At 39.2% G+C, this 24,885-nt stretch overlaps 1 protein-coding gene across 1 annotated transcript in view; it reads right to left on the bottom strand.

Annotated features, from left to right (window-relative positions):
* Positions 1-720: 720 nt before the first annotated feature.
* Positions 721-24,885, bottom strand: part of OVA5 (Lysyl-tRNA synthetase, class II) — a 433,444-nt gene continuing 409,279 nt past the window's right edge. The window contains exons 11-14 of the mRNA XM_089458538.1: positions 1,882-1,976; positions 1,584-1,674; positions 1,325-1,483; positions 721-1,221 (exon numbers count right to left, since the gene is read on the bottom strand). Coding sequence (XP_089314664.1) covers positions 1,132-1,221; positions 1,325-1,483; positions 1,584-1,674; positions 1,882-1,976 — 435 coding nt within the window. The 3' untranslated portion in view covers positions 721-1,131. The remainder of the gene's footprint in view (positions 1,222-1,324; positions 1,484-1,583; positions 1,675-1,881; positions 1,977-24,885) is intronic.

The following is a 24,885-nucleotide window of genomic DNA, read 5'->3' as shown; positions in this document are numbered from 1 at the left end:
ATTTTTTCTTTTTCCTCAATTTCATTTTTACAATAAATATATGATGATATAAATACAATAACAATTATGAAGACTGAGCATAGTTGCATTTCTCAACACATGCCGCCATCTTCACCATTGAACCACAACCCCATTGAAAATGCAATCACCTAAAGTGGCTCAGGATCATTTAACAAAATTACTTCTGAAATTTAATTCTTATGCAGAGTGTTCTACTTCACTGCATAATGCAAAGTCAATCATAGCTGAAGTTCACGTCTTATGGAGTATAATTTGAAGTTAATGACCACTTTATTTTTTGCAGCCACGCCTTTAGGATCTTCAAGAAACAAACGCGTTTGCAGCTTGTTTACAACAAAATTTTTAATAGTAATCCAAGTTATCAAGCTTTAGCATATTGAATACAACATAGAATTTACATATTATCAAGCAATTAAGTTGGATCTTCTACCTTTTCTCTCCCTCACACACACATTGGTATCTAGTATGCTATGCAGCATCACTATCTGAATTTTAGAGCATATACCTGGCGCATCAAGATGCAAGTTTACTACTCTGTCACTATACAGATGACCAAAGCCTTCACGTTCATAGCAAACTAATAACTATCTGAATTTTAAAGCATATACCTGGCGCATCAAGATGCAAGTTTACCACTCTGTTACCATACAGATCACCAAAGCCTTCACGTTCATAGCAAGCTAATAAAAAGTCAATGAATGATTGCAAATAAAGATGTTGCTATGAGGAATTAAATAAAAAATTTGATGTGAGGTTGAAAATATCCTCTATCGAAGAATATAGCAGGCATGCCTTTTCATTGCATCCTTAGCTATTAGCACCTTAGGATGGAACAATGGAACAAAATTTTCTTATGTTTTCAAACCAAGATATTTAGGAATAATGGAAGAAAACAACCTAAACTTGTATTGCTACATCATTTGGTTCTTGTCTATGTGAAAAAATAGCCCCTTTATGTTTTAAGAAATGAATATGCTTTCTGCAAAGAACTAACAACTCAGGAAGCTCAGCTCTCAAGTTCCATAAAATTCTGGACAGATGAATGCTTGCTTTCCTTACAAGCAGACTGCAGAGTATAGCCACATGAATTTTCCTATCTTAAAAGTGCGGCTACTGTGATTTGAGAACTGGAAAGGCAATTACATCACGTATGCTAGGACTATCTGTAAGCAGCATCACCAATCGGTCAATGCCCAACCCCTGCAATACATATACAAAAGTCAGTCAAATGGAATAAATTTTTTGGATAAGGTACAGGCAGGAGATAGAGTCCTCATATGGAGTTTCTAACTTGATAGCATACCATTCCTGCAGCAGGCGGCATGCCATACTCAAGAGCAGTCAGAAAATCTTCATCCAACGTAACTTCATATGTTCCATCATCTTGCCCTTCCTTCCCATCTGAATTAGAAGCTATCCTAGCTTCATTGTGCTGTTGTATCTGGGCTTCAAAACGTGTTCTCTGAATGCGAGCATTTGTTGTCAGGTCGGAAGGTTATAAGTATTTTACAGTGCATGGATAGTTAACTAGAGTAGGAACCATGACAAAGATAGCTTAGCACCTGGTCAATTGGGTCCGTTAATTCTGAAAATGCATTTGCTAGCTCACGGCCACATATAAAGAGTTCAAACCTTTCTGTCAACTTTGCATGCCTGCAACCCCAATGATCAACAAAGAATATCAAGGCAGAAATTAAAAGTGCTGTTTAGTCTGCAAAGTTGCTTGCATTCTTAACAGTATGACTTACAAAAGAAAGCAATCATAAACCTTCAAACACATAAATAAATACTCAACCAGACAAAATTAGAATGCCAGACAAATCGCTGGTATTAGAGTATTGGCTTAAGATTAAAAATTACCTTCTGTGTGGCTTGGCCAGTGGTGATACTTCAAGAGGGTAATCTGTTACAAAAGTTGGTTGTAGCAATGTTTTCTCCACCACATTCTCAAAAACCTGATTTGCATCGGGGTAAAATAAAATATATAATAAGCAGTGGAGAAATGAAAATGCACTAATGTCAACATTTTTGGTCAAAAGGGCCTGGACCATGGAGGATAGAATGCTTACCATAAATTCTGGGAAGTAAAATGTTATATGTTCCGGACCATGGAGGATACAATGCTTGCATATAATTCTGGGAATTAAAATTATATGTTCAAGAAAGACATAATTGAGGATAAAAAATTGTTGTAATTCTGGGAGAGGAGAACATGAAACTTAGGTGGTCAAAGTGAAATTGACCTTTGTAGCAAAGAACTACTATTATCTGTGGTTGGTTAGCATCACAAGTCTACAAGCAGTGAAAACTTGCTACTGCTAAACGAACAAACCTATAGAAATTGTGAGACTCTACACTGAAGATCTGGAATGAGACAGTGATATACTGCACACTGATTCAGTGAGTGCATCTTGAGAAATTACTGATGTCGGTGTTCATCTTCTTAAGAAATGGGATTCGGTGAGTACATCAGAAATTACTGATGTCAATGTTCACCTTCCTAATAAATGGTATAGGTTCTGGGAATGTCATAACTCTTCTAGAATAGAGATGATTCCATTTTGTGGTTACCCTTTAAGAGCTATGCACAACATGAAAGCTCTTCAAACTTCCATAAGTGGATTAGAAAGACAAAAAAAAAATTCAATGAGAAATTGGGTATACCACGAACTTATGTTAAGGACTATGAAATTGGTACTCGAAGTTATTTGCCTGAGGTTATGAAACAGATACTTAATAATTTATCTGTTCAAGATGTAAAGATAATAAAATAATTATTGAATATATGAGAAATTGAATGATATCAATTTACAAAGGGGCCCCATTTTAATTGTGTATGCAGGTGTCTTTTGTACCTTCTATGAATGGTTATGTCCTTCTATTAATTATTTAATTATCTTTCATTTTATTTTAATATATAATTACCCTAGCCTAGATATACATTTTATTATTATTATCTTTTATATAGTATTGATTTGCTCTTTAGAGATGCTTTGTCCTCAAAGCAATCTTGGATGAATTTTTTTTCTATTGTAAAGAGGGATCTTGATTCTGGTTTTGTTTTTGAATATTTGTGAGCTCTTTTTTGCAAATGAAGTCAGCTAATAACCCATATACCTTTTGTTCTTTCCTTGTCATTTGAATTCCATAAATTGTTCTTGTAGGTTTGAGGCATAGGTACCCAATTGCATCAACCACTTGCTCCTAACACCATGTCCATTCCACTAAGGTGTAGAGTGTAATATCCAAAATGTAGTTCCATATTTTGTATCTTTAAACCTTATGGCATCATCCTAATCTTTTGATTTGTTGACCATCAACTGTTGTAACTATTATCTCAAAATCTAGCACCTCAGTGCAAAGCCTCACTAAGAACTCAAGATTAAGAGAAACAATAGGATCAGTCATCACTATGACCTTAGCAACCATTTCCTTGCTATTCTGTGGTCAGATGTTATCCCCACAAGGGAGGCTTCCCTAGTAGAACTTACTATCTTAGGGATTATATAACCCAATTGTTCCTAGGTTAAATACCCCCTAAGGGTTTTGCTAACAAAATTACCCAAGGATGATGTTCAATAAGGTTTCGGGTGTAATGAGATGTAATTTCAAGCCAATGAGCGCAAAGGACCCTATGGTTAAATCTAGAGGGCTTCGTATGTCTTGGAGAGGCTCAAATAGGTTGTCAAACACATGTTATCTTTAAATTACCAATTGTTGTTATAAACTAAGGTTTCTAGCAACACAATTACAACATGCAAAACTTATAATGATAAGAAATAGCCTAAAATTGATAGTAGACAAGTTGAAACAAAAGGCTACTTAAAAGATAAACTAGGAAATAGATTACAACAAATTTCAATTGCTGAAAACACATGAAACAACAATAAAAACCCTAGACTTCAATGCTAATTAATGGCTAAAAATTCATGAAAATGATATTTATGCTTTTCCAATTTAGTACATGCAAAGTTTCCCTAGGACTATAAGGTCCAAGATAATTTACACTATAAAATGCATTTTTTTCCGTAACCTAACCCTAATGTCCTGTAGAAAACATAAAAAATAAATTTAAGGTTTTAAGTTTTGTTACTTTAAGATGATTGACACAATAGTGGACTATTTCCTTTCTCAATCAATGGGTTAATGAAGTCTACGACAAGGTATATGGAAGTGGATCAATGGAGTGATTTTAGAGAGAGAGAGAGAGAGAAAGAACTACAATGCGATTTCTATACTCCACAAGCCCTAGCAATTTCAAATCAAATTGGAGAAAAAATTATAAGAAAGCTATAGCAAAGTTCCTTAATGAAAACTTAATTATAACATTGAAAAGGACATGTTAGAGCCATAAAAGATTCAACATTTGATGAAAATTTCAATGAAACCCTAATTCTACAACAAATACAAGATGGAAGAAGATACTTACAATAAATTTGTACAAATCATCATAGATTCAACATTCATCATCCAAGATAAAATCACATCCCATCACAAACAATATCATCCCCAAGACAAATTAGCTCATTTAATGCTCCATAGCAACCAAAAGAAAAGAGACAACTAATACGCACTTTATCAGGTGAGTGTATGTGTGTGTGACAATGATCCAAGGCTAGATCGACTTCTCTCTACTTATATGAGGGAAACCAAGTCGATTTAACTAAAAAATTGACCAGAAGTCCTAAAATAATAAAATATGTGATTACAAATTAAGTAGGGCACAAGCTGAGCTCAAAGATAGCTATCTCAATGATAAAACATAAAAGTAATCCTCTTTTTAACCCACATGTGTGAGCAAAGAAGTTTCCAAGGCTGATGTCATTGTATAAAATTTGTATTTCTTCATCAAAATGTGCCATGGATGACTCAAAAGATGCTCCTCACTAAAAGCCACATCTCCTCATCAAAATTGTCCAATCAAGAATCAAAGGCTTCCTTCATAAGGTGTCATCATCAACTAAGCCTGTGTGATCAATCTATTGATTTTTTGTAGCATCGGGAGGTATTCCCACATGGCAAAAAGGGGTCTCCAAGTCGGCCTAGAAAAAATAAACTAAATTTATTTTTGGAGTGACAAATCAGCCCAAGAAGTCAAGTCAGCCTAGAAAGGTGAAGGGACGTGTCCCTTGGGTTATTTCATCCCATTTGACAATTATAAATGGATGAGTGATACCTCATTTGTTCACCATTGAAGATCAAGTATGATATTATTTTTTCTGAGGTCTGTCTTCTCTCTCTTGGACAACTGCATGTGTGAGGAAGGAGGACGATTTGGCCTGGGCCCTTGACTGAAGTTAACCGAACCTTTGACCAGCCGGTTTGACTGAGCTGCTTGACCACACTTGTGAAGAGTTGACCACAGGGATTGACCGTAGATTTGAGTTGATCGTAGGGCTGAATTTGACTAGGGAAAATATTTCACCAGATTTGACTTTTTGGCTGGTTTGACTGTTGAAGTTTGTAGCTATCGTCGACATTCATAATGAACATTTTAGCCCTTGATATGTATGTAATGATAAATGCCAATCATATTCTCCATGTTGGCTCTAAAAAGAAAATTTTTGAATTTGTAAAAACTCAAATTTTTGGCTCCAATTTTAAAGTTGGCCCTTCATAAGTTCAGATCGGCCTGCCCCTTTGGTGACATCCATTCAGCCTCACAAGACACTATATATAAACCATTTTGTCCTCCTCCAAGGGCAAGAAAATTCAGTTTTTCTGAGGCAAGTGAAGAGGTATTTTCTGAGACAAGAAAAGAGGTCTTTCAGGGACAAGTTTGTTGATCATTTCTTGAAGGCTTTTTCGTGGACCATTCTTCAATTCATGCGAGCTCTGAGCAAACCAGAAGTAAGGCAGACCAAATTCCTTTCTCTGTGATAGAAGACTGAATTCTGAAGGTCAATTTCTGGGCAGAAGGCCGAAAGTGTGAGTAGATCAAATCTCTGGCTAGAAGATGAAATTCTGATCAGATAGACCTCAATGTTCAAGGGCTACTTGTAAGTGTTTTGACCAGTGTGACCAATGTTTATGCTACCAGTCAGTTTGACTTCATGACTTTATGTATTTCTGTTGAACTTAATGATTTCTCTAACAAAAAGGGTTGTTGGGTTTTTCCCCATGTGGGTTTTCCCAGGGTAAATGCTTGTGCTCTTGTATGGCAGTCTCCTTATGATCCTTCTGGCATATTGTTTTACTGTTAAGTTCTCTGTGTAATTGTTTCATGATGAGTAATAATTTATAAATGTAATAAAAGACCAACCTAAGAGAAATCAATCATAAGAAACAATTATTAGTTTAGAGGACTCCTAAAAAATCAACATGGTATTAGAGCCGTGGTGAGAGAGAAGCCTTAAAGAAGCCCTAATTCTTGTCTAAGGAAGGAGTTTATCTCTAAAGGAGACGAAGATATGTTTAAGAAGGCAGGAATAACCTACCTCTATCCAAGACCTCTAGCCTAATCATTGTTAAAATGTCTAAGCTTGTGTCATAGACTGAAGGCCTCATCTTAGGTAGACTGAAAAACATGGTTGCAAGACCAAAAATCCCAGAAGCTGATTGCAGGTCCGAAAATCTTAGAAATGTTAGAGGCTGAAATACCTTAGACCAAACCCCAGTTTAAGGGACCAAGAAACCTCAGTTGAGGATACCTCAGTCAAGCCAATAAGGCCTCAAGACTTATAAGTTATAACAGAAGGCCAAGTGACTTCTCAGAAAATCCACAGCCAATATCATTTGTTTTGGTATATAATATTGTTGTGATTTGATTAACATTTCATAAGGCAAAATCATTAGAGCATATATTGTTCACAAGGAGAAGTCCTGAGCATAAAAATGTTTCGACTAAGGCCGAAGAATCTCGACTATGTCAAGAAGGTGACCAAGTCTTTGCAGAAGGAATCCTTAACTGAAGTCACCTATATAAATTCTTGTTTTTGATATCATTCTTGTTTTGTCTTGACTCTTGAGATAAAAGGTCAAAATCTAAATTTTGAAGATCTTAGAACTAGTGAGAACGATCTATTGTTTTCAAACAAGTATAAATAGAAATTGCTAATGTTCATTGCCAAGGAAGATTACTTCTCAGAAGCTGAAGTTATTTGGTCTACTACAAGGCCGAAAGGTCTTCAGAGGAAAGGTACCAAGACCAAAGAATATCAGAAGGTAATTGGCTCAGTCAAAGTCAAAGCCGGCGAAGTCTGATTGCATTGCAAGATATGCATTATCTCAGAAATTTTTGTTTAAGATCAAAGTTCTTTTGAGATTGATAGTGAATTTCCCTCAATCTCAAGTACATTTTGGAAATGCATCCCAAGACAAGACTGTGCTATGGTTTGGGAATGCATCTCAAGATAAGACAGTGTAGTTAAAATCTGGTTCAAATAGAGACAGGTCCTTGTGAAGATTTCTGACAATATTCATTAAAGACCTTGTGTGAAAGAAAGGTCGTTTATAAAGATTGAACATCTGCCAGCATACAAGTCATCCTGAAATATGTTGACTTTCTCAATATGGTTCAAGATTGATAAGCCTAAAAGGCAGAACTAGAAGAATGAACCAATTGCATTTGTGCCAGGAATGCTTGGCATCCTGAAGATGAGTTGAATTAAAGTCCTGTATGGACCTGTATAAAAGATATCTCCTTAGTACAAGAATATGTCACCATATCATATCAAGTATGCAGTAAATGTCTTGCATAATGCAACATTATATAACAGAGTCCTTAAATCTGATCTCTAAAGTTCCTTTCTAAGCCAAAGGAAGTTAAGGAAATTGTTTGAAGTCATTGGCTGTTAAATATGAAGAAAAATCCTTGAAGTTTATTATTTAAGGCAGAATGCATTCTGACTTGAATTATGCCGAGTTTGTTTTGGAAGAATCAAGGAGGCATGATAAAAGGGGTATACCTGTTTCCACGTCTACAATAAAGAAGAGGCTCAGCTCCTCTTTAAGATTAAAAATCAAAGTCATCTTAAGAAGAATGAATAATTTGAAGAACCTCTTAGTATTATCACTGATAGGCTACTTGGGTTGAAAAGATAAGAATCAATGTTTACCTATGAATATTAGAACAGTAACCAAGTATGCTATGGGATCCTCGATCTTGATGATTCTGGAATATGACCTGAAAGAAGTGCAAAATGAATCTTTGAAAAATTAGACTTTGGAAGACTGAATGAAAGCCTTAGATGTGAAAAATTCTAGGGATATCTAGGGTTTGTAACCCCTAACAGTCAATAAGGGCTTGAAAGCTCCAGGGTTTATGGACAAAACCATAGGATTCAATTTAGATCAATGTTTCCGCTGAAAGAAGAAACCCTAGCTCATGCAAGGAAGGAATAACATCATAATGATGTAGATGAAGCTGACAAGTTGCAGATGAATACAAGAAGACTAAAGATCAAGAGGAACTTCTCAAAAGATAATTATTTAATATCTCTCTTCTTGGATTTTTACTATTATTGTTTTTATTAGTAGTTAGTCTCTTGTCTTTGTATCCTTTGCTTGGTTGTAATTGTTCTTCCATGGCCTCCTAGTGAGAATTGCAGGTACATAATGAAGGTTGCCAAGGCTTTGGTACCAGATAGAAGAACAAAGCAAAGTTGTGACAAGAGGAATCTCCTAGAAATAGGGATTTGGTTTGAGAGATATTGTACTAGATTTGAGCTCAAGAGGGAGCAGTTAGATCAACAAGATTGAAGTATGTCTTGATCTATGCCAAAAAGAAGTTAGTGGTGACTTCCAAGATGAAGTATGTAGTAAATTGAAACTTGAGAAGAGTACAAAGCAAAGTATTACCTCAGTTAGAAGGAGAAGTCTATGAAGGGACATCTTGTCAAAAATTTATTATCTTTATGATTTTTGTTGAAAATTACATTAGATGGATGTAGAGATCGTCTTCCTCGATAAGAGAAGAAGTGTACATAAGAGCTACCTCAAGCTTGTGAGTTACATGAAGAATTTTTATGCTTGTAAGAAGAAAGAAGGCTTTGTACAGGCTCCCCAGATTCGATGGATCAAGGTTGATCTTATATAATTTGTTTTTTGACAAAAAGGAGAAGAACTCATGTGTCAGAGGGAGTTGCATGGAACGAAAGATTTGCTTTAGAGGGAGCAGTCAAGGCTTCCTCAAGAACCCTTGTTTTAGCTTTAGAGGGAGTTGATCTCTGGAATCAAAATGAAGGATCTTAACTAGATAGATAATGCGCTTCAATAACATCAGTGGCAGAGGGAGCAAATCATGAGTGTCACTGCAAGATCTGTTTCAGAAATAATACTTAGGGTAACTGAAAGTAACCAAGACGATGGATCAAGTGAAAGAAGCAGATTGGTTTATGACTGAACCAAGACATATAGCTCAACATATGTTGAAGTACCAACATGGTACAGTTGGTCATGGCATCGTCAATTATGGTTTTAGAGATGATTCAAACAGAGAAGTACAACTGCAAGGATTCACAAATTCAAATTGGGCAAGGAGTGTTGAAGATAGAATGAGTTTGTATATCACTTCAGTTTGGGCTCCGATCTCGTGGATGAGTAGGAAGCATACATTTATTGCACTTAGAGGCCAAGTATGTTGCAGCTTGAATGGCGAGTTGTGAAGTAGTATGGCTCTAGCTTGCAGGATTGTTTTATTAGGTGCAGATGACAGCATGATGATAGGTCGAGGCACCTTGATATCTAGTACCAAGACATGGTACAAGAAGAGAGCAATATGGCTCCAGTATTATCAAGTAGATTGTCCCAGGACAAGCTTGGAGTGATTGAGCGTGTCTCTCAGCAAGGGGGAGTGATAAGACAACAACATCAAAGGATAATCATTCTTATGAAGAATGGTCCTATACCTCTGAGAGAGAGAGTGTTGATATGATAGCCATCATGGAAAATCATTCTCTGTGTCAAAGATGTTGACCAGTTGGAGAGAATGGTCCTAGAAGCCCAGGATCACTCAGTGGAGTGTGTGGCTTTCAACATCAGGCTCAGTCTCTCCAAGTAGGATGAGGAGCTCATTCAACATCAGGTTCAGTCTCTTCAGATAGCATGAGGAGCTCATTTAGCATCATGCCCAGTTGCTCATGTAGAGTGTGGCCTTTGGAGTTTCACCACGAGTCAAAGAGATTGATCAAGATGGTGAACCAAGACTAATCTAGGTCAGGAGTACCGACCAAGATTGTGGGTCAATGGTACCGACCAGAGTTATGATGACTAGTTGAAGCCAAATGTTATGCCATGTGTCAGGAGTATTGACCAGGATTATGGGTCAGTGGTATTGACCAGTTGTGGCAACTAGTTGATGCTGAGGATTTACCATATGTCGGAGTTGCTGACTAAGTTATGGTAATTAAATGATGATGATGTTGATGATGCTGATGCTGATAATGAATTGTTATAACCCTTTCTTAGAGAAATTCGTCAACATGAGAACATCTAGATCAATGTTGCACGAAGCGGGAGCGAAGCGGAAGCGCGAAGCGGAAGCGCGGAGCGCGGAAGCGTCATTTTCCAAAAATCTAGGAAGCGAAGCGTCCACGGAAGCGTCTGCTATATATATATATATATATTTTATATTTTTTTGCATTTATACTCAAAACAAACATCCCAAATACCAAATTAATTGTAGAAGACATGAAAACATGCATATTTTTGCATAAATCAAGATAGATATGGCATCCATGATTCCATTGTAGTTACTAGTATGTACAACAATCATCTATATTCTAGCTATTACAAACATACATCAAATTTTTAAGCATATTATAAAACATAAAACATTTAAGCATATTATAAAACATAAAACATAGAGCATATTATGATTTATCTAGCAAGTGAGCAACTGTCAACATTTGTCATGTCCAAAATTCAAATAATAATGTTTACAAAATATGTCACTTGGTCACCGCCAAGCCAAAAAGGTTCAAAATTCAAATTCACAAGTCTACAAGTCTAATGAGTAATCTATGACAAAAAGTAGTAGTTCACAATCTAATGAGTAATCTAAGAATTTAACATTACCATGAGGGAGCATCTGCTATATTTATATTCTTTTTTGCTTTCATTTGTCACCCTAACCCAAGGTGGACCCACCCCCAACAAGCAAACTCACCTAAAATTTAAAAAAAAATTGAAAAAAAAACGATTTTCTAAATGCTTTTCCGGAAGCTTTTCTGGAAGCGTCCAGGAAGCGTCCAGGAAGCGTCCGGGAAGCGTCTGGGAAGCGCCGTACGAAGCGCGCTTCGGCGCTTCGGAAGCGCCAACGCTTCCAAATTTCCAGGAAGCGTCTAAAAATTTCGGAAGCGCGCTTCCGGCCAAGCTTCCTAGGCGCTTCCGTACGGGACGCGCTTTGGGGCTTGGAACCGGGGGGGCGCTTCGTGCAACACTGATCTAGATAGTCATTACGAATACCTCCCTAGCTAAGAGGGAGTGTTGAAGTTTGTAGCTATGGTTGGTCTTCATAATTAACATTTTAGCCCTTGATATGTATATAATGATAAATGCCAATCATGTTCTTCATGTTGGCTCCAAAAGGAAAAATTTTGAATTTGTAAACACTCAAATTTTTGGCTCCAATTATAAATTCAGCCCTTCATAAGTTCAGGTCAACCTGCCCCTTTGGTTACACCCATTCGGCCTCATAAAACACTATATATACACCATTTCATCCTCCTCAAAGGACAAGAAAACTCAGTTTTTCTGAGGCAAGAAAAGAGGTATTTCAGAGACAAGTTCGTTGATCGCTTGTTGAAGGCTTTTTCATGGATCATTCTTCTGTTCATGCGAGCACTGAGACTGAACTCTGAAGAAGGTCAATTTCTGGGTAGAAGGCTGAAAGTGTAAGCAGATCAAATCTCTGGCTAGAAGATGAAATTCTGATCAAATAGACCTCTGTGTTGAAGGGATACTTGTAAGTGGTTTGACAAATGTGACCAAAGTTTATGCTACCAGTCAGTTTGACAACATGACTTGATGTATCTCTGTTGAACTTAATGATTACTTTAAGAAGAAGGGTTGCTGGGTTTTTCCCCAATGTGGGTTTTCCCAGGGTTAATGCTTGTGTTCTTGTATGGCTGCCTCTTTATGATCCTTCTGGCATATTGTTTAATTGTTGAATTTCTTTGTGTAATTGTTTCATGATGAATAATAAATGTAATAAAAGATCAACCTAAGAGAAATAAATCATAAGAAACACTTACCATTTTAGAGGATTCTTGAAAATCCAACATTGACCAACATTTACTAGCTGTTGATTTTGACCAGATTTGATTGGTATTTTGACTTGGATATTGGCACAGATTTCTAGACAAATTGCTGATTTGTAAATTTTGTTGAAGAATAATTTCTCCTAAAGAAAATTTGTTGGGTTTTCTTCAACGGTTGGGTTTCCCAGGGTAAAATTATTGTCTCTATTGTGCATGGTTGTCTTTCTGTGATCTTTACTGTTGATATTTTTTGGAGTGTAATTATTCAATGATAGCAAAGGGATAAATACTGATTGAAAATCATTAGGAAGTAATTACTTGATAGAAAATTGTATCAACTATACATCTTGTATAAAAATCAACATGGTATCAGAGCCCTATTAAAAGAGCAACCATGCAAGTCATTCCAGAGCCAAAGGAAGCCGAGGAGAAATAGGAAGGATGAAACCAAGGCAAAGGAAGATGTAGTACCTCTGAGGTAACTGCAGGAGATCTGAGGCAGACTAAGGCAAAATTTCTATGGAGGAAGAACAGCAAACTAGTGTATTCTTTTGGATTTTATCTGTGTCTTTTTGTGGGTTTTTCTGAGGTAGGCCTGAGGCATAGGCCGAAATTTTCCGAAGGCAACAACTAAGGATGAGTTGAGTTAAAGAACTATTTTGGGATATCCCTGTTTGTGCATCTGCTGTAAAGAGTTATTTCTGTGAATACTGCAAAGAAGAGTGAAGAATAGAGATATCAAATTCGAAGCCTATGCCATTTTTAAAATTTGATTTCATATCTATGCATGGTTGTGTGATGAACTGGTTCATTGCGCATGCTGTATGGTATTAATATGACATAAGAAAATACATGCATGACTCTTGATATTGACTAGGGTAATCAAAGCCTACACTTTGGTCTAGTTTCATATATGATATTTCCTCTGTTGTCCAAGCCTTAGCAAAGTTGTTTGCTGGACCAGATTCTTAACATTTTTGCCTATACTTTACCCCATCCACATCTGAAAGGAGGGCTAAGTGTGAAGCCTAGGAAGGAGCTAAGCGAGTTTCAAGAGAGAGTAGATCATTGTGCCTTGGAGCAGATCTGAGGTCACAATTTGTGAGGTGGACTGTCGTGTGAAGCAGGGTAGAAATTGCTGTGATTAGAGCTGTATAGAGGCAGCCTAAAGGAGCTCAAATAGCTCGTTGTTTGAAGGCAACCTAGAAGAGACAAAATCACATAGAAAAGGAGGTAAAGTGAGCCTCTTCAAGGGACACTTTTGTTGTCGACACTTGGTCCTATGGAAGGGTTTCCTCAGTCAAGTTTGAGGCCATCTTGCAGACAGTGCAGAGACAGGTTTTTGTGAGAACAACTTTTTGGGACAGGGCAAAGTGTGCCCTAATTGGTCAGGTAATAGACAAATCCATGTTTGATTAGATATAGAACTGACATGTTGCAGAACTAGCCTAAGAAAACTTGAAAGAGAAGAATATCAAGGTTTTGAGGTCAGATAATGGAGGAGAGTATACTTCCAAGGAATTCAATGGCTTTTTCTGCAAGGAGGCAAAGGATCAAGAGGGAGTTGACAGTTCCCAACAACCCTTAGCGATTTCTTCCTAGATCAAGAGATAAGTACTTCCAATCTTTTTTTTTTCCTTCGATTTTTTGGTCAACCTATTGTCCTTTTTATTTCGTATGCTTTGATATCAGAGAATGATTGCTTGGTTATGATTTTTCCTTTTCCATGGCCTCTTGAATGAGGTTTGTGAAAAGGAAGAGTGGGTTCATTGCAAGAGGTTGCCAAGGCAAGAGGGTTCTCCCACAAAGAGGGAGTAGACTACAAGGAGACTTTTTCTCCAGTTGCCAGATGGTCAGGTTCTTGTATGGCCTAGGGCTCGAGCACTCAACAGGAGTGATTGGCGTTTGAAAGGGAGGATTGTACAGATTGTTAAGACATCTAAAACTGTGCCAAATGACCGCAAGAGCTTCCAGTTTAGAGGGAGTAGACCGTCAGGTAGAAATAGAAGGAGTAGCCTTCCAAGAGGATGTCATGGGTTGACATTGTCAGACTAGATGCTCAGAGACAGGAGGTCTCTAGGAGCAGTATGCCTTCTATGTTCCTAGTTGGAATTTAACAGCTAATACCAAGCAATGGACTAGGAACAATAAATAAACTAGAACTCATACACAACAATTAAAACACCTAAATGTCCAGCAACACAATCTGAGCCATTTAATTAATTTTATGATAAAAAAATACATAAAATGAGCTGAAATTTTGGAACTTGGGCTTGCGATGCAAGCTGAGCAAAACCTAGAGAAATGGCTCAAACCCAAGTGGTAGAAATGGTGCCTGAGTGATATGCGCACTATCTAGAAATAATTTGCTGCTGGCTGGAATGTTGATATTAGGGCTGAATACTCCTCGGAATGCTCTGAAAATTTAGCTTTGAACTCCTCTCCCAAAACCCAGAAAAAACCAGAAATGGTTTGAGCTTAATCCAAATGATGAAGAAGCCCTCCAAAATGGTGCATATGGCTCTCTAGCTAGCTGTATGCCCCACTGGGTTTCTACCATGCATATCGCTCAAAAATTTCTGAAAAATTAACCCTGACTTCTACACACCAATCCCAACAAAACCCAGAAAGGGTTTGGCCCAATTCTAGCTGATCTAGACAACCCCAAAAAGTGTGAATGGCTCTGTCAGGCAGACTTTGCGCACAACTGAAAATGCTTTGCTCAAATCTGCTCCAAACAACTGTTGAATAGCCACCCAAACTCCACACAAATTCTCCTCTAAAAATAGGTTTTTTCTCCAACCCCAATCTCTCCCGGAATTTGTTGCTCCTCTCTCCTGTGCAAGCTTCATCCAATGATCTTTGCGCATAACCAAAAATAGATAAACTCGACCCAAATATCTCCTCAAACTCTGCCCTGCAAAATGCCACCAAACCCCAACTCCAATGAGGGAAAATCTCTCTGCAAAAACCCGAATCCTCTAACCCACTGTTGTTGCTACAAATAATGCTCCACGAAATCCTTCTGCGCCCAGGAAATGTGCATAGCTGGGCAAACTCCTGCAATGAAGCTCAAGGGAAGCCCTAAATTGGACTCCCAAATTACCTCACTAGGGAGACACTCAAAGTTCTCTGAAACGAGGATGGAATTCCGCTTGGAATTCTGGTGCTAAACAACACTCTGGCCCTTGTGCTAAACAACTCAAAGAGAAGATGAAATATGAAGTGTAATAGCCAAAAGATAATCCACAAAATGAGTCCATCCTCCTTTTATAATTTTTCCTCGTGCCTCTAGACTCTTTTTTTTAATATTATTTTATTAGTGGGGCCATTTTCCACTAAGTTACTTTTGCCGCTATTCTCCAATAAAATAATACTAGCCACCTTCCTCCAATAATATTTACCCCTTTTTAATTAATATTACTAAAATTGGGCAAAATTCCTTAATCACTCCAATGCAAACAAAATTGGGGATATTACATTCTATAAGGGGACCGTGCCAGATAGTAGGATATGCCTCAGTGGCAAAGGAACCAATAGCGGCAAAGGGAGAAACCATGATTGCCATAGGATAATCTGTTTCAGTGTCAGAGGGAGCACCTAGTGAGGGTGACTAGAAAGCAACTATGGTGATGTATCCAGTGAAGGAAGCTAGTCAGTTTATGGTTTAGCCAAGGCATGCAGCAAAGCATGTGTTGAAGTACCTGCATGGTACAATTGGATATGGTTTGAGATATGTCTCAGGCAGTGAAGTGAGGTTGTAGGGATATACTGATTCGGATTGGGTTGGGAGTGCAGAGGACAAAAACAGCACCTCAAGGTGTCGCTTCAGCTTGGGATCAGCTATGATATCCTGGTTTAGTAGAATTAGAGTTTTGTCACACTCAGTACAATAGAGGCGGAGTATATCATAGCCAGTGTCACAAGTCATGAAGCAGTGTGACTTTGGAAGCTTCTTGTAGGACTATTTGACTAGGTCACTTCATTCGAGACATAGTCCAAAAGGGAGCAATTAAGCTCTATTACATATCCACAGACGAACAGATTGAGGACATTCTCGCCAAGCCTCTATCTAGGGCGAAGTTTGTATACTTCAGAGACAAGCTTGGTTTGATGTAGAATGTCTCCCTCATTGAGAGGGAGCGTTGATGTTATGTGTAGTATTAGGTAGACATTCTCCCATGGGGTCATGTCGATTTGACCAATGGGCGAATGATACATTTGCCCATACAACCAAGCTGATTTGGCTGGGCCATGATAATTTGACTAGGTGTGAATGGCCTAAAGTGTTGATGTTTGTGGGATCAGGGCAAACTTTCTCCCATACAGCCATGCTGATTTGGCTAAGGTCGTGCTAATTTGACTAGGGGAGATTGAAACATTAACCCACAGAGCCATGTTGATTTGGCTGCGGGTGAATGGCCCAAGGTAACTGCAACATAGGGCAAACATTCTTCCAGTGGAGAAATGCTAATTTGGCATCCATAGGGTCATGCTAATTTAACCAGGGAAGAATGATGCATTCACCTAAGAAGCCATGTTGATTTGGCCAGGGGTGAATGATGCAAGGGTAGACCACCTGAGAAGCCATGTTGATTTGGCTGGGTCATGTTGATTTGACCAGGGGAGTTGGATACATCTGCTTGAGAAGCCATGATGATTTGGCTAGGCCATGCTGATTTGGCTAGGGGTAAATGGCCCGGGTTACTCACATTGCCTGCTCCAGGATGGAGTGATCTATATCTATAGACGTGCATCTGAGGAGACACTACATCAACATAGCATGCTCATGAACTTTTCTTGTGGAAGGAGATATTTCAGCGAAGGGGAAATCTGTTTGCAGCTAAGGAGAATTAGGGTGGCGGGGCAACGCCCCCTGCTCGAGTTCGCTCCCGAAGTGCGCTCCACTCAGGCGCGGATCCAGAGCGACATCGAGAGCGCGCTCCCGGAATTTGCTCCTATAGGAATGAATTTCGGGAGCGCATTCCCTTAGAAAAAATTTCACCCTAGTTTTTCAGGAGCGAACGAGGGAGAGGTTGGGGAGTGTTCACTCCTTTGACACTCCCATTCGCTCCGAGAGTGAATTTTTTAAGGCGGGACTGGTTGGGGAGCGATCGCTCCCGCCTTAAAAAATTTGCTCCTCATGGGCAAAAATGGCGCGACGGATTTTTGGAGGAAGGGGAGGGGCAAAAGAAATAAAAGACCCTCCTCCCCTCCCACAATTCACCATTTGCATATTGAGAGAGCAAGAGATAGCTTTCGGAATTGGAGCTTGAGTTGAGGAAGAAGATTGGGAGAGTTGCTTGGGAGCTTGAGGAGCTTGCAAGGGAGATTAGAGCTTGGGATTGAAGACCAAATAGGTAGGATCTAGACTCTAATCTAGCATTTGTGTTTTGTATATGTTCATTGTTAAATGAAAATGTTTTCTTCTCTTTCCCATTCCCATTCATCCATTTTATTGCAGGAAAAAAACTATAACTCCACCAAAGTTCAAAACTTCAAACATGATGGGTATGTGGCTTGGCATTCTCTTGTTGGTTACTCTTTTGGTTATGATGATGTTAACGAGTAGAAGAAGGAATGATGAAGATGATGAAGAAGTGGGGAGTGGTGGCATAAGAAACCATGGAAAAGAGGAGTACCTTAGTCAGGAGGAGGAGGAGGATAATGATAGTGGAGATGATGCGGGCACAAAAACCAAACCAGACCAAACCCCATTGTGGAAATAAATTTCTAAGCTTGTAGGAAGGAAAGGGGGTGAAACCACTAAATTTACATGCCTCCATTGCAAAAACACTTACACAGGTTCATACACCCATGCCAGAAAGCATCTCTGTGGGAAAATGCCATGGGATGGAAATAAAAAAATAGGAATCAAAACTTGTGGAAGTGTGTCATAACATCAAAGAGCCAAATAGATAAGGTAAGAGGAGGAAGCCTAATACAAATCTAAAAGATCAAAGGGTGACTTTGAACATGATACCGCTAGCCCACAATCACATAGACTGAGAACTCCATGAGCGTCCTCCCATGGCAATGGATATGGAGGCACAGGAACAGACATCCCTTTAAGGCGTAGAACCATATCAGATTTCCTTGACCAAGGGTGTAGGAATGATGTGGACGTAAAAATTTACCGGTTTGTTTATGCATGTGAGATACCATTCAATGTTCTTTGCTCACCTTATTGACATGAAATGGTTGGTGCCATTAATGATGCCCCCAAAGGATACAAGAGCCCTGGGTATGACAAGGCTAGAACCGTGGGACTTGATCATGAAAAAGAAAAAATAACACATGCTTTGGGTAAAATGACAAATTCTTGGAATGTCTATGGGGTATCCATTGTATTTGATGGCTGGACAAATGTAAAAGGCAAGCCATTGATAATTGTTCTTGGTGTGTCTACTAGTGGTGCAGTCTTCCTTTTAGCATACAGAAAAGTTCAAGACTGCCATCAACATTACAGAACCATTACTTCGAACAATTGAAAATATTGGGCCATACAATGTCATCCAAGTCATCACTGATAATGCTTCTAATTGTAAGGCAACGGGAGCAATTATTGAGGATAGATACCCCAACATATTTTGGTCTAGGTGTTTGGTTCACACAATGAACCTTTTGATGCATGATATTATCAAGAACAAACACCCTCAATACAGATGGATTGGTGATTTGTACAAGAGAGGCAAGAGAATGATAAAATTTATTACCAATCATAACAATACCCATGGGCTTTTCCACAGTCACTCAAGTTTGGAGTTGTTGAAGATTGTGAAGACTAGATTTGCTAGTTATTACCTCACCTTCAGGCACCTTTTGAAGGTAAGAGAGTCATTGGCTAGCATGGTATCAAGTCAACACTAGCAGGTATTAAAGGATAGGGCTCCAACTGCACTTGACAGGCAAGGTTTTGATGAGGTGGAGGAGACCGCTCTTGATGGTCAATTTTGGGCACGTGTGAGGGATGTTCTGCAATACACCAAGCCCATTTATCACTTGATTCATTTTGTAGATATAGATGCACCAATGATTGGGGAGGTGTATGAGTAGATGGATAACATGTTGGGGCAAATAAGAGATATTGTTCAAGAAAAAGGTCACAACTTGTATGATATTATTCACAATTTTGTGTGTGCACGGTGGGATAAACTTAATGTTCCACTACATGCCTTGGCGTATATCCTTACGCCAAAATAATACTCTCCATCTTGGTTGGGTAAAGCAGCACTTGGGGGTGGGGTTAGGGCCAAACCCCATACAGATCCAGAGGTGCAAAATGGGTATATGACAAAATTAGACAAGTTGGTCCTTGATAGGGAGGAGTGTGCTAGATTGCATGTTGAATTAGGCAGATACTTCACTAGCATTGGAGTGTTTGGTTCTTTGCATGCAATGGAAGATAGGGACAGATTTGATGTTGTCACATGGTGGGGCACGTATGGCGGCTAGGGTCTTTTGGCAAAATTGGCAAAAAAAATTCACAGGTTGTAAATTCTTCTTTTGCAGAAAGGTGTTGGAGCACATATAGCTTCATCCATAATGTGAGAAGAAACAAACTCAATGAAAAATGGGCAGCGAGCTTGGTTTAAGTGCACTAAAACTTTAGGTTGTTGACACATTGTTGTGGGCGAGCTCGTGATGATACATCCATTGTATATTGGGACAACAACCCAAAGGAAGATAATTTGGAAGATGGCGCTCTACATCTAGAAGAATTGGAAACAAAACTTTTGAAAGATGATGATGAAGCAACAACGGCAGCCATGCAACCCCCATCACCAACTAGCAGTGCTTTAGTTCCACAATCTTTGCCTTTGTTGTCGCCATCTCCATGTACATCCTCACGTGGAGGTCATGTGCCTTCTGGTTTTGGTTTTGGACATGGTCGTCCGACTATGCAGGAGAAGACTCCCAGTAGACCACCACGACCTTCTCAGAAATTAGACATTTCTCGTGGCAAGAGGCCTAAGCAATAGATAATAGATTTACTTGTCTTTTCTAGTTTCTAGTAGTTTTTATGACTGTTGACTCTTTCATATTTATTATGATATATTTTGTAAACAATATATGATAATATAAGTTTGAAGTTGGCAATTATAACTCATTGGTAATGAATTATGAATATGATGCTTCGTGAAAGTTGAAAGTTGAAACATTTCATTTCATGTTAGATATTCTTTGTTATCATTTGGTTACTTGGTAATGGTAATGGTTACAAGTACAAGCTACAACTATAGTGGTCAATGATGATTAAATGTTATGTATTGAATTTTGAAAGCTTGAAACTTTAAGATTGATGAAACATGAGACTCGATATCTTGTATGTTACTAACTTGTGGACGTGGTTGATGAAGATTATAACTTCTAGATGATTCATGTTATATGGTTGAATCCATGTTTTTATGCTTTTTATATCCAATTCATCATTCTACATGCTTTTTTTGACATATATGCATCAAAATATATAGAAATTTATATTATATAAAAATTTGCCACTGATTCGCTCCAGACTCTGGAGCTTTTGAAAATGTCGCTCCTCCCTCCCATTTCTCGCTTTCTCTCCCACTTCCAAGCAACCTTGCCTCATCTCCCCCACCATGCTACCCACCACTCTTGGCATTTCTCCTTATCTCCTCTGGATAGAAATCATCCCACATTCTTCCCAAATTTGGAAGTTTCTCACGAGCAACTATTCCATCAATGAAGGCATCCCAACTCCTAGTAAAACCACTCATGGATGATCTAACCAGCTGCTCATCAGAGATGGTTTCACCCGCAGCTGCCAACTCATCTCTCCCTTGACTAACCTATTAGTTTCTGTAGCATCGGATGCGTTCTAGCCACGAAATTTGGTGTAGAGGCTAGAATACATGAGATCTCCAAAACCCAAAAATCGTTTCCGGAAATTCCACCTAGAAGTGTCTCAATTAGATTATTAGTCATTTTTTAAATATTTCCTAAGTTTAAACTTAGTGAATATGATTAATTAATTAGTATTAATTGAGATAAGGTGAGAACTCTCTAGAAACTCACACAGATCGACAGGGAATTAATTTGGGCCCTTGATTAAGTTCTAATCTTGGTCGTTGATGCTCCAATAGAATATTATAAGAAGTCGATTGGTAGATGGAGAATACACCAGTGCAGATACTTAGTTGCCCAAGCAGTTTGATTTTATTAGTGGCAAAGATTCAGCAGAGAAGATAGAGCAAGAGGGTGAGTAGTAGGTGGTTGGGGAGGTTAGAAACATTCTAGGTGGAAATATTCCAGGAAGAGGCATAGAGAGGAAGGTTGAAATCCCCAGAGGTTCTGCGCAAGCACTGCGTAGAGAATGACACGAAAGGTTCAGCGTGTGGCTAGGAAGGCACTTTCAGTGGCAGCAATTAGCTGTGGGGCGAAAGAAAATTCTCACAATAATTTTGGCCAATATTTTCCTCAAATTATATTGCCATTAGAGCATCTAAATTATTGTACTCAGAATTGCCGTTGAAAAATAATAATAAAACCCTCATTTGTTGCACCGGTTTTCCCAAGTTGGGTTTTTCTGGGGACAAATTGTCCAAAAATAACTGTCAAAATTCTAGTGTGTGTGCTAGAATTTCTCAGTTTTCAGTATTTTATTTTCCGCAGTATTTTTATGGTGAAAATTGCAGTTGTGATTTTATTCATTATTTGTTGTAGCAAAAAACTGCATAATTAAATTTACAGTTAGAAGAATAATTTCCAATTGCTGCAATAGATGAAAATTTTCACATGGTATTCGAGCATAAGTGATCAGCCGAGAAACTCAAAAGCAAAGAGGAAAATTTCGTTGTTCAAAGGGAGCAGTAGAATCGAAATTTTCTGGTGTTGCGCAGTGCCTAGCCAGGAAGCACAAATTGTTGGGAAGAATTAGTTCTTTAGTTGTAGGTGGCAGAAAAAGTTTGAATTTCCAAGGACAATGATTCCAGCGAGCAAAGGGAGCAGCAATAGCTCAATTTTTCGCTGAGCAAATTTCTGGTTGGACGTAGAGGGTTTTGTAGCAGTTTGGAATTGCAGAATTAGCGTCGGGTGAAAAGAGGAATATTACGCTGTAAATTCTTCAGTATGACCATGGACATAATTGACATTCAAGAGGCTTCAGATTTGTCTTCCAGGTTAGAGGACAAATTTGCTTACTTATCAGGATCAACTTCACAGGGTGTCTGGTATATAGACAGTGGAGCATTAGCTCATATGACATGGGTTAAGGAATACTTCTCTAGCTACAAGGAGGAGTAGATGGACTTACAAATTATGATGGGAAATAGAACTAAGTGTACTCCAGTAGGGAGAGGTACCATCGATTTTCAGAGGGAGTCAGGAGCAAGCACTAGCGCTACAGATGTATTGCATGTGCCAGGATTGGGTATGAACCTGATTTCAATATCCCAATTACAGGATAAGGGATATGATATCCACTTTGTAGGGAGGAAAGTGTTTGTCAAACACTCAAGTTGGAAGAAGGTAAGACAGATTGGAGTCTGAAGCAACAATTGTATAGATTGCAACTCAACTCTCCAATGGCACTGATAGGAAGTGACAATAGCGGTGGGAAGGAACTGAATGAGTTATGGCATAGGAGAATGGGACATCTACACCATGGAGCACTCAAGATGCTTAAGGAAACAGTAACAAGGGTTCCAAAACTTGGCACAGAACACGATGATGTGTGTAGAGGATACGCACTTGGGAAGTATGCTAAGGCAGCAGTCCCAAGAAGTGACTGCAGAGCAGATGGCGTGTTAGGACTTATACATTCAGATATTAGGACTTATACATTCAGATATTTGTGGCCTGATGTCCACTAGATCTCTCAGTGGTGCCAAATACTTCGTCACCTTTATTGATGACCATTTCAGGAAAACCTGGATCTACTTCTTGAAGACCAAAGATGAGGTCTTCGATCATTTCGAGAATTTAAGGCTCTCGTGGAGAATGCAACAGGGAAGAAGATCAAGGTGTCTCGCTCAGATAATGGTGGAGAATATATTGATAAAGGCTTCATAGATTTTTGCGCGAAGGAAGGCATCAGAAGAGGATGGACAACCCCATATAATCCACAACAGAATGGGGTAGCGGAGTGGAAAAACATAACCATAGTTGGGGCTGCAAAAACTATGTTGTATGACCAGGATTTGCCTAGATTTTTATGGGTAGACGCATGTATCATGGCAGTGTATATTCAGAGCAAAACTCCTCATAGAGCATTGGGGAAGAAAACGCCAAAAGGAGTCTTCACAAGGAAGAAGCCAGAAGTTAGTCACTTCAGGATCTTTAGCAGCGTTGTTTATTGCAACATGCTAGATGAAAAGCGTACCAAATTGGATCAGACTGCAGAGAAGGGGTTTCTCGTTGGGTATAGCGAAACCTCAAAGGCATACAGGATCTACATTCCTAGTAGTAGGAAGATTGTGGTGAGACGAGACGTGAAGTTCATGGAGGACTGAGCTTTTAGGAGATCTCGTGAGATGCTTGCAGGTGATTAGAATTAGTCAACAGAAGCTCTGTTGGTCTAGCAGCAAGGGCAACCATAGGGGAAGCTAGTGGGGCCAACAGGAGGACAATCACAGGGATCGAGTACAGTGACTAGTACCAGTATTTCCTCAGGTGCAGGAGATCCGGGGAGTTCTCAGCAGATGGAGCAGCAGAGGCAGGATGAGGAGTTGGTTGAACCTCCCACCACTAGTGGTCGACCCAGCAGAGACGTTTGTCAGACATTGAGAGATGCAGAGGAGTTTATTGTAACTCCTAGGACGAACAAAAGACAATGCAGATAGCTTGACAGGTACCAAGCACTGGTGGCTCAGGTTTCAGAACCTTCCAGCTTTCAGGAGGTCGCACAGCATCAAGTGTGGGTAGACGCCATGGTAGAAGAGTATAGCTCTATCATGACGAATGATGTTTGGGAGGTGGTGCCAAGGCCTGAAGACAAGTTAGTTGTAGGTTCTAGATGGATCTACAAAATCAGTATGATGCAGATGGCAGCGCGGAGAAGTACAAGGTTAGGTTCGTGGCAAAGGGGTATGCACAGAAAGAAGGGATAGATTATGAAGAGCCCTTTGCCCCAGTTGCCAGATGCACCTCTATTCGGTCAGTTATATCCCTAGCAGCTCAGATGGGCTGGCAGATTCACCATATGGACGTTAAGACATCATTCTTGAACGAGGTGATAGAGGAAGAGGTGTACATTGAACAGCCAGAGGGCTTTGAGACTCATGAGAGGTGCACTCATGTGTGCAGATTGAAGAAAGCTCTATACAAGCTCAAGTAGGCTCCCAGGGCATGGTATGGTCGGATCGACAGCTACTTGCAGCAAATGGGATTCGTCAAGAGTGACGTAGATCCCAACCTTTACTATTTGATGGTAGAGGGTGAGCCACTCATCCTAGTATTGTATGTGGATGATCTCTTCTTGACAGGATCATCAGGGCTCATAGAGGACTGCAAGAGGAACTTGGCAGCAAAGTTTGATATGAAGGATTTGGGGTTGATGCACTATTTCCTAGGATTGGAAGTGTGGCAGAAGGACAGGGAGATCTTCCTTGGGCAGGGAAGATACGCTACAGATATTCTGAAGAGGTTCAGAATGCAGGATTGTAGACCCATGTCTATGCCCATGATCACCAACTGGAAGAAG

Source organism: Pinus tabuliformis, chromosome 7 (genome assembly GCF_031772625.1).
Source record: "Pinus tabuliformis cultivar Carrire ecotype Pingquan chromosome 7, CPIR1, whole genome shotgun sequence".
NCBI classification, from domain to species: domain Eukaryota; kingdom Viridiplantae; phylum Streptophyta; class Pinopsida; order Pinales; family Pinaceae; genus Pinus; species Pinus tabuliformis.
Note: the sequence above shows the minus strand (reverse complement) of the source record. Positions and strands in the feature narration are given on the sequence as shown.